General features: G+C 37.5%; 2 protein-coding genes across 3 annotated transcripts in view; one reads left to right on the top strand and one right to left on the bottom strand.

The window, feature by feature from the left end:
* The window catches only part of LOC6631446 (ras-related protein Rap-2b), a 44049-nt gene extending 36186 nt beyond the window's left edge, over positions 1-7863 (top strand). For both annotated transcript variants that reach the window (XM_070210005.1, XM_002055648.4), the window contains 2 exons: positions 3629-3721; positions 3800-7863. In XM_070210005.1, the coding sequence (XP_070066106.1) occupies positions 3629-3721; positions 3800-4117 (411 nt within the window). In that variant the 3' untranslated portion in view covers positions 4118-7863. The remainder of the gene's footprint in view (positions 1-3628; positions 3722-3799) is intronic.
* On the bottom strand, positions 840-2932 carry LOC138911768 (nuclear transcription factor Y subunit beta-like). The gene is made up of 2 exons (XM_070211156.1): positions 2693-2932; positions 840-2624 (listed from the first exon to the last, which is right to left on the bottom strand). The coding sequence occupies exons 1-2, from the start codon at positions 2831-2833 to the stop codon at positions 1281-1283; spliced, it is 1485 nt and encodes a 494-aa protein (XP_070067257.1). The 5' UTR covers positions 2834-2932; the 3' UTR covers positions 840-1280.
* Positions 7864-10719: the final 2856 nt, after the last annotated feature.

Genomic DNA, 10719 nt, shown 5'->3' on the forward strand with positions numbered 1-10719 from the left:
TACGCAAAATGGACTCGTTTAATGCTCAATCACTTTGGGTCGCCGTCGTCTGGCATTGTCAGCCAAAGGGTTTCCCATGCCATTTACACTTCCCCGCTATTGGAGAACACTTTAATTTATATATATGTATATATAAAGTTATTTTTGTACCTATTGAATCACGAATCACTACTATTTTTTATATAGCCTAAGATTATGTAGCTTATTATAGATGTGAATCTGCAATAAAACACTTTCGGATAATGATGAAATATGCTTTGAACGGGCAAAGCTGGACATAATTCTTAGTCTAGCTTAACTTCAAATCTAAGGCTTAACTCAGGAGTAAAACGAAATAAAATACAAAAAATGTCAACTCAAATTTGATTTGTTTTCCTTTAGAAAACTACGTGCCAAGCCAAAAAATAAACAACGAGAAAGCAAGGATATCTTTGGCAGGGCGAAGACCAAATACCCTTGTGGTTTTGCTGATGGTATGATAAAATTGATATATGTTTTCCATACAAAAGTCCATTTGTCAACCGATTCTTCCTTTAGTACTACTTATTTTAAATGGTAATATCTTGATAAAACTTGGTTCATATGTGCGCAGCATAGTTCAAAGAGTAAAGATACCTTAATAACCAAAAAAGTTGTCCACACAAGAACCTGCTTGTCTTGGTCTCTTAAATTCAAAATCAAAATTGATACCGAATTCTGGTTAAATTTTCTTACTGATAGTTGAAGCACAACTATAAAATAAAAGCGAAGATATTGTACTAGAAGTATTCAGTCCATAATGTTACAATTTCGCAAGCTCATTACGTTCCAGATTAAAAACATCTTGATGCAGTTTGTTCCACGGGTCAACATTTTATGAACATTATTTAATTGGCCTTTTAAGTTACTGCCAAATTTAATTTCTTTTTTTTTTTTTTTGTTTTAATTAGCCACATATCTGGCTTTACAAAACATGTAACAAAAAGCGTGTCTGTTAAATGGATTTCAATTTGGTTTGCTTATTTTTATCTCTGACAAGCCTCTTGTTCCTATGCATGTTCTGCGCTCATTTATCGTGTATTGTTCGATATCTATTTATATATATATATTACTATGGGCGGATATGTACGTGTACTTAAATATATATTTGTTTTGTGCTCAGGATGTCCCATGCCTACACCCTTGCCCCCTGTTTCAAATGTAGATGTTTCTGTTAATTTGGCTTGACGTCATTTGTTTTTTTTTTTTTTTTTTGGATTTTGATTATTGTTGCAATTGTTTTTTTTTTTTTTTTTTTGTTTTTAGTTTGTGTTTATTGGCCAGACGGGTATGTGTCTGCTGCTGCTGCCGCTACTGTTGTTGTTGTTGTTGTTGTTACTGTTGCTGATGTTGCTGCTGTTGCTGTTGATATTGTTGCTGTTGTGGTTGTTATTGTGGTTATTGTTATTACTGGCTTGAATGTTGCAGATGATATTGTTGTGGTTGTTGTTGTGGTTGTTGTTGTGGTTGTTGTTGTGGTTGTTGCTGTGGTTGTTGCTGTGGTTGTTGTTGTGGTTGTTGCTGTGGTTGCTATTGTGATGGCTGTTGTGGTTATTGCTGGCCTCATTGTTGCTGTTGTGGCCGCTGTTGTTGCTATTGTGGTTTATGATATTATTATTATTGGCGCTAAAATAACTATTATTTTCTGGTTGCTGTAAATTCCAATGATTGGCCGCCAGCTCATGGGGCAATGCATTGTGTGTCATATACCAAATGCGAAATTTGCCAGCCTGGGCCGCGCCCGGTGGCACATGTCCATTATTGAGAAAGACGGGCGCCTTGAAATTGAGTCCAACGCACGGCTGCAACTGTTGCAGATGTTGCATGTGCTGCATCTGCTGCATTTTAGCGATCTGCTGCGGCGGCGGCGGCGGCAGCTGCTGTGACTGTGCCTGTTGTTGCTGATTTATCTGCTGTTGCAGCTGCTGCTGTAGCTGCTGCTGCTGATGTGATAGTTGATGCTGATGCTGATGCTGCTGCTGCTGCTGCTGCTGTTGCTGCTGCGGCCATGACTGCTGGCCAGGATGTTGCCATCGCTGCGGCGCATATATGAAGTGCGTGGCTGCTGGTGCTGGTCCCGGTGGTGGCGGCGGTGGCGGTGGCGGCGGTGCTGGTCCTGGACCAGGTGCCGATGCTGCGGCTGGCACAGCTCCATTTTCCAACGACTGTTCCATCTCTCTTTCTGTCTGCTGAGCTCGGCTTAGATCCTGTTGGAGCTGCCATTGCAGTTGGCGTTTCAATAGTAAATGCAGCTGTCGCAGCTGGAGCAGCGTCTGCTGGAACAGCTGACGATTGGGCAGCGCCGGCAACATCTGATCGATGCTCTGCACCAGGCGACGCGTCTGTTGCTGCGCCTGCATCAGCTGTGCGGTCAGATGCTGCTTCTGGCCCATAGGCACCTTGTCATTTTCCAGCGGCGATTTCTTCTCCACGATCAACGCTTTCTGTCCCGGCGACTTCTTCTGCTCAGCCTGCGGCTTCTGTTCGTCTTCGGTGAAACGCCAGGGCTCGAACTGCTGACGACGCTCGCGCTCAAACTGGCGTTCGCGCTGCCAACGTAGCCAGGCTTCGAGTTCGGCATTTGGTGGATCCTCCTGTCGCCGACGCTGTATGCATGGACGTATTCACCAGACTTTTTCAACTGACAAGCAAGAAATAATAATAAAATACTTACAAATTGCGCTTCGCACTGCCACAACGTCGAGCCATTCTTGTGCTCCTTGGTTGAACTGAGATTGATATTTAGGCTGTTCATCGCCGCCAGGCGCTCGGCCCGCTCGGAGCCAATTGGTGCCAGCTTGTGCCGTTCATCCATTATTATTGGTTGATTTATTTGTGCCAGTTTCCGAGTATTTCAAAACTATTGCTGTCAGAAGAAGTTGTAATTGTAATTAAATTTCCAGTGCCATGACCAAAATGAATTTAAACCCATAGCCAACTTATGATTCAAATACACTCAGGCCCACAATTTAGGCAATCGCTTTTTAATTTACTTACGTGCATGTGCTCCTCTTTATGGCTAGCACATGTTATATCTCAGTTCTCAATTAGGTTCTGTCACTCATCCAGTTTAAAAGTCTTGCAATTTGTGAACTGGGATACATTCAAGCAAGGAAAAAACCAGTTATTGATATATTTTTGCCATATGTCGAAAGCGTTTTTAACATATTTCCTATTATCTCTTCCTCTCTTACTGCCTTACACACAACTTCACTCACTCACTCGCTTTAAAAACCGCCTTTCTATACGATTTTCAAATTTTGCTGCAATGCCAGTTATTAATTCATTTGTGCCGCTTTAAGAAAGCTTATGTAATGTATCCCTTCCTTCCCTACTCTCGGTCATCCCCCCCCCCCCCCCCCCCCCCCCTCTTGAATTGACACACAATTTAAATAGTTTTCAGTGCTGTTTTTTTCTTTTTACTTATTAAATTAACTGGCCCAACGCTGGTTCATTTATAGGAGATATAACGTATCCTCTCTTGTGTTTCATTAGACCTATTTTTAATCGGATATAGTTTCTTGATTTACATCACAGCAAATTTTAAATTTATTATATCTCAAGCATCTAATTACTCTATTACCTGTTGAAAATGTTTATATTTTTACAGGTGGAATATGCCACAACCGAATCGGTGGTAACTGTTGATTGGGAAAATGGTTTTGTGGAGGCATCGGCGGCCAATAACGACAACATCACGCAGGTAAGCATTTGGCTCATTTGATTGAAGCGTTGTTAACATAGCTCTTCTCTTTCTGTTGGTGTTCTCGTTGTTTGGCAGGTTTTCAAGGAGCTGCTCGCCCAGGCAAAAATTACATACAATCTGAGCCCGGCGCTGCGCCGCCGACGCCAGTCGCTGCCCCAGCAAATTGGCAACAATGGGCCGGGCACACCGCTGCACCACCATCACCATCATCATCAGGGGGCGCACGGACAGGGGACGGCGCACGGTTCCGGCTCTGGTTCGGCCTCAACATCGGCTGGTGCCGCCGGCGGGGCGCATGGCTCGCACACACCAACGCCGGCACAGCTGCAGCATCTGCAGCGCATCCAGGAGCGCAGCTTGGGCGCCAAACGCAATTCATGCACAATTTCCTAAGCCAATTGGCGTTGAATAACAAACCTAAATGAACCTATATGCAACTGAAACTGAACAAACGGTCTCCTACAAATGGTTTTCAATGTTTCACAAATAAAAACGATTTATATTTATGTATTTACGATCTTATATAGCCTCGACTCAATCGTACCTCTTGCTAAACACTTTAGTACCTATCTTGAGCAAATTTTCGCTCTGTCTTTCTCTCACGCTACCCCCCTCTCTCTCTCTCTCTCTCTCTCTCTCTCTCTCACACACACTCTTTCTCTATGCCCCATTTCCGACTATCCATATATCTAAATCTCAACACGCCCAAAAAATGTTTGGAACCCAAAAAGATATAAATAGGCATAAGCCGTAACTAAAAGTCCCATTATAATATAAATGTTAGTTATTTCTACAGATATATATATATATATACATATATATTTACATTGAAATATGTATACATAACGATTAACAGATATGTGTACTATCTATACAAATAACTAAAGCGGAAATCCCAGCAAACTATGCACAAAGATCTGTAAATACATGACAATATCTGAAGCTTAACGCAAAAAAAACTTGACCAAAATCACAAAATTACAATTTATCTTCTTCTTATTACAAGACAATTACATTTTTTTTTTAGTTGCTTTAAAAAAAAAGTAATAAAACAAAAGTTTAACGTTTTTCGCACCTAAGCAATATTCTAATCCCGTTGCATATAAACACAGTTACTGTCCGTAGCTTAACACAAGAACAAAATGCTTAAACTCTAGAAAAACCGCAAGAAAGGCGCCCAAAATATAGACAGCTGTTGAACCGCTCCTGTGTCTAATCACAAAAGTGTTACAGACGTGTCTGTGTATGTATGTGTTTACCTAACCGAAATATAAGTAAATATGGATTCTATTAGTATATAAATATATGTATATGTACGTTTTTTTTTTTTTCAAGAATAGAAGCAAAACTTGGGCTGTTAGGCCTCGCTGCTAGGTGAAGAACAGAGCTAATTTTGCAACTTTCGCCAAATAGCTTTGGCAAGCTCAAAAGGAGTATGCGACTATGAGATACTCTGCACACTATCTATCTATCTTCAACGTACAAACTAATTTTGTAACTACCAATTTAAAGGAAATAAGCAAAATGAATGCAAAACAAAACTTAAATATCATAATTATATCTAATATGTGCACGAATATTCCCTTTAAAACAAAATTAAGTTCAATATACAAACAGCCAATTCGAAAACTTCTGTTCGTAACCGATTAGCATCTGGTTTCCCTGTGCGTGTTTTTAGATTGTGAGAGTATATATAGAGTAGTTGATGTATTCTCAAAAAATATTCGTGATCGTATTTTGTCTGTGGAAGATGGAAGCAAATGCATAGTAATTAAAATTGTTAGGATTATTTTTAAATTTCATTTTCTTTATGTTTTATCATAATATATTATTAAATGTTAGCGTGTATCGTAATGTAGTTGGTTAATTATGTGAGCTAGGCAAGCATAAGAAGAAGCAGAAGAAGAGGAAGAATAAGAAGAGACGGTTTAAGAATGAAAATGCAATGAAAACACCAAAGAAAATCAAACTAAGGCCAAACATAGTAAGAAAAAGCAACTAGAGACGAATGGAAATACCTATAACTACTTATATAGTATATATATATATATATATATATACACACACATATATAAATGGGTACAAGAAACGACTATTATGATATGATGATATGTATTGTATGCAAGGGTCTGTCGCAGCATGTTAAAGCTAAAATACTTGGTAAATATACAACTAATATTTGGTGTGTCTGTGTTAAATATCATATAAATAAATAACTAAATACATTTATTGGGGCGCCAAGCCGAATTTTCTTGCAAGCCTGAAAAAAAAACTTGCTGAGCTTAAATTGCAGGCCCCAAAGACAACTACCATATGTTTTAGAAAGCACAGTATTCAATGGTATTTACAGATTCCAGAGAGAATCTTATCAAATTAAGGACTTACACTTACTTTCAGTATTCGCTTTATTTGTAAATTTCCCTGTCTACGAATAGACATTTACACAACTACCTACTTATATATATATAAACATATATATATATATATGTCTTGATGATAACCAATTGAATGGCCAACTGATCAAGCGTTAATCTATATATTTAACATATATTATTATCTGTGCAAATAGTATGTTGTACAATGACAATTATCAAAGTCAAGCAAGGCTCAATTGAATATTATTTGAGTGCAGAGTGTTTTATAATTTAGCACGATCAAGAACAAATGAAAAACATTGAAGAACAATGAATAATAAGTATTATTATCGATATGATACAATAAAAAATAACTAACTGAATTTATATAATTACTGAAAACAGTTCGTATAATACTTATACAAAGTAGTGCGTATTCGTGTGACATTTTTGTGTGTATTTACAAAATAAAATAAAATGAAAAAAAAAAAAAAACAATATTGAATACATATATACATTATAAACCTACATATATCTATTGAAAAGAAAATGCATTAAGCAACAACTTGACAAAGCCAATGTTCTGTGTATTCTATGTAACTAGTAAATTATCAATATATAATACTTACTAAAACCAAAAGTTTTCCCAGAAAATTATAGCTAAATTTTTGTGATTTATTTAGTTAGGCAGCACACTGTGACTGAACGCATTGTAATAGATATGTTTCAACGTTTTTTACAAGATTTTCACATTTCATTTTTAGCGAATGTCATAAAATGCTGCGATGCAGCCAGGTTGGTTAGCTACCAAACCAAGCCAAAAGCAGCTGGTTATTTTTTTTTTTTTATTTGATAGTTTTTGATCCATAAATAATATTCAAGCTTTTCAGTTCACAGTGCGCTGATTAACAATACCCATTTTGGATATAAAAGCAAGGCCACATAGAATTGACTAGAGCGCCAAATGTTGGCGCTACATTAAGGCAAATACCAAATAATTTTCACGATTGGTTGGTTCTTCAGATACTTGCTACATACTCGAAAATACATACACCTATTATATATATATTTATATGTATACCTAGATTTGTACTTTAATCTGGAGCTTAAGGTTGTGTCCGATGTATACGCCGCTGCAATTTCAAATTACATTTTATTGATGTGAAAACAAAGAAAAATATTTAACACAAAACACAAAAGAAGAGGAAACCCCAAACAGAAAACAAATAATATATATATATACATTCTTATATATACATATATATATATATCTAAAATATCTTTATCAAATAACTCGTGCGCATCGTTCTCAAAAATAGTACACAAATTATTATGTTATTATGTCAACGTTTACGCGGCTTTTTTTTGAGTTTCGAAATTTTCCTAAGTTTTAAAGTTAACAATTTGTACGTATGTTAAGTGTGTGCGAGTAATTACAAAATTATGTAGCAGAGCCCAATGAATGTCATAAAGAAGTAGTAAACACCAGCAGAAGGTATCCTTAACAATTATTAACATAAATACCAAATACATACACAAATATACATGCATAAATATATATATATACATATGGTGTATACATATACAAATATATTTATAAATGTAATTAATAAAAAGCAAAACCAAAACCCAACAAAAATGAAACTTAAGTAAACTGAAACAAAATACAGAGAAAAAAAATACATTTTTTGTGCTTGTGTAGAATGTAAAAACAGAAAATCGAATGAGTTTTTTATTGGTTTACCTTTGCGCTTGGATGAGCCTTGTTGATCAATCACTTCTTTCAATATCGCACGGGCGATACTAATAAATGCCGTTGCGTTGGGTAGATAATAATTCAAATTAATTATCAAATTGTATCGTTTAATCGTATAACGATGACTAAATGCCAGCTCCTTTGCTTTGCGCATGCCTCGAGCACCATTTATCGGCAATCGACAACAGGATGTTGGCATCCTTAAAGCCGAATGCTATATATACGAAACTAGGTCAGGCTCGGCAAGCGGACGCCAGCTGGTTGCTAGAAAACTCAAGTTACATGCCCGAATGTCCAGTGCTGCCAATTTCGCTTTAAAGAAAAACCAGCTAAGATCAATGATAAATTAGCTAAAACTAGCTCACTTTCTGAGTACAATTATGCGGGTTAAATTAGCTCGGATTAAGTGCAATGTGTTGAAGTCTTCAGTATCCACTCAACCAGCTTGCAGCTTTTGTGCTTTTTACACGGTTTTTCAGATTGAATTTGCACACCGTACAATTTTAGCGTAATTGGTATACGTTTAGCTATTGTTAACAAAACTTCAGATTTCGTCAACAATTGTTGTTAGTACTCGATCAAAAAAAGGAAATGTGAAGCGGGTTCCCGTTATGCAGGCACCTGCTCTTTCCGTTAACAGTTGCGACTGAAAATAGCCACATTTAGCTAGAAAAAAGCTGAAATGGCAACACTGTTAATGTCTGCCAATGAATGCATCTCAAACTTGCCACTAAATGCGCCAACAGAATCCCACATAAACAAATATATATACATCTATAGATACACTATGTACATACATATATATATATATATATATATATACATATAATTAATAGAATGTATATTTATCTAAATATATATTTTGTAAACGGAATCTGCCCCAACTGATAACAGAAAACTTAACGGCATAGCAAGAAATTAAAATCACAACGGCATAAAATCAATATGAACTGTCACATAGTGGAATAATAGGATATTTTGGGGGTGTGTGCATTTATATATATGTATATAACTGTGTGTACGCCAGAAGCAACAATAACAGACATGAGCACAAGGTCAAACAAATAAGCGTAAAATGTGCAGAAGGACCAAGCTCAAGGTAACAGCAGATTTTGTGGGGCAAAGCCGAGCAACCAATACCCTGCAATCAACCAAAATACACAAATTTTACAACACTGAATGCTACGCTAAATATAAGCCTTGCTTTGAAATAGTGTGCTCAGTTGCACTTTGATTAGGTTCTGTTTGCGGTTCGAGGCAACTGCCTGGTTCAAGAATGTGGTGTACCACGTTCATAATAGTTCAAGCCTTTGGGGGCTTGCCACATCTTCGAACCAACCAATTGGTTCATAGCTTGCTGGTTTGCCACATCCTTGAAACAATGCATTGGTTCAAACCATGGCTTATGATATAGCTTCCAAATTTGAATTTAACAACTTAACCTTACTGTACTTTACTTTACCCAAAATCGTCCACTATAAATATAATAAATAATATAAATAAACTTAGAAAATAAGGCTAAAGACTCAATGGTTTCTTATGTGAAAGAAAAGCATTTCAAAGGTTTCGATTCGTATATTTTTGTTGATTTTTTGCCATTCGATTCCTCGAAGCGGTTCGGTTTTTAAAGAGTCTCACTTTCGTTCGTAGCTATATTCAAATATATTTATATAACTGATGCGAGTCATGCAAATGAATGTACCCTTACCCCATGCTGAGTAACAAGAAGAAAATAAGAGGCACATCAGGATATTCTATTTCAAAACAGACGCAAGCGCACACGAGGCCACCTTGCGTGCGAGGCACGTGTGAGTGAGTGTGCCACGTTGTGCTCACGTTGCGCGACTCGTGCCACAGCTGATGGTGTTTAGCGGTTGGGCCATCGGCTATTGGGTCGCTGGGTCGTGTGCACATGTCTGTGTGTGTGTGTGTGTGTGTGTGTGTGTGTAGTATGCTGCTGTTGTTTTGCGTCCGTGGGGCCATGGCCAAGCTGTCAGGCGGAGCCGAAATCGAAACCGATATCCCAAAGTTGTAAACGGATTCTCGGCGCCCGGCAGCCTGTCATTGTAATCTGACCAGCGAGCAACTCGCAGCTCAGTCGCAGCTCCGAAGCGCAATTTACTACGCAAAAAAAAAATTGTGTTCTTGTTGTTTGTTGCTTTTTATTGTATTTTTCCCCCCTTTTTTTTTTTTTGGTTGTGCTCGCGTTTGTGCGCCCTGAAGCTGTTTATTGTTGTCGTGGCTTGCTAAACTATTTTGCGCCGCCTAAAAGTATGCAGCTAATAAATTGCGCGTTATTTGCTGCTTGTGTTGTGGCATAGTCGAAACGACCGGCCGGTAAATTCTTAATTTGTTGTTTTGCTCTTTGATTACGTGCACAAGACGCAAAACCCGCCAGCGACATGGCAACAACAATTGGCCAAGTTACATCAACAGCGCAACCGGAAACCAATCAAAATCCCATCTCCCAGCACATCTTGCCTTTAGATTTATGGACGATGCCAACTTGCAAAACTGCCGTCCATGCATAACGGGTAAGCATCCCAAATCCGCAAGATCTGCGGAGAAACATGATGGGTAAGCCTCCTGTGATAAGGATTTCAATTTCCTTTATCAATTTATATATATATATATACATATATATATATTCTCCCTTATCTTTATGATAGCACAGCTCAATTAAAGATCAATAAAACAGGTATGTATGCAAATTCAAATAAGCTAAGAGAAAAGTGTGTATCTTTTGAACTTCGAACCATTCTATAAAAAAACTTTGCCATTTAAAAGTTTCGATGGAAGGTTAAAGCATATTCTAGGCCAATGATTGCAAATAACATAATAATAATAAAAGCTATTCTTATAGAAACAATTTTCTTTCCTTAATT

This window comes from Drosophila virilis, chromosome X (genome assembly GCF_030788295.1).
Source record: "Drosophila virilis strain 15010-1051.87 chromosome X, Dvir_AGI_RSII-ME, whole genome shotgun sequence".
Lineage (NCBI taxonomy): Eukaryota > Metazoa > Arthropoda > Insecta > Diptera > Drosophilidae > Drosophila > Drosophila virilis.

What these genes read in the sequence shown, in the direction of transcription:
- LOC138911768 (XM_070211156.1), bottom strand. Translation starts at nt 2,833, where the DNA reads ATGGATGAACGGCACAAGCTGGCACCAATTGGCTCCGAGCGGGCCGAG. An exon ending in GGCAGTGCGAAGCGCAATTT is followed by an intron (nt 2,625 to 2,692) that starts GTAAGTATTTTA and finishes CCATGCATACAG; the next exon opens with CGTCGGCGACAGGAGGATCC.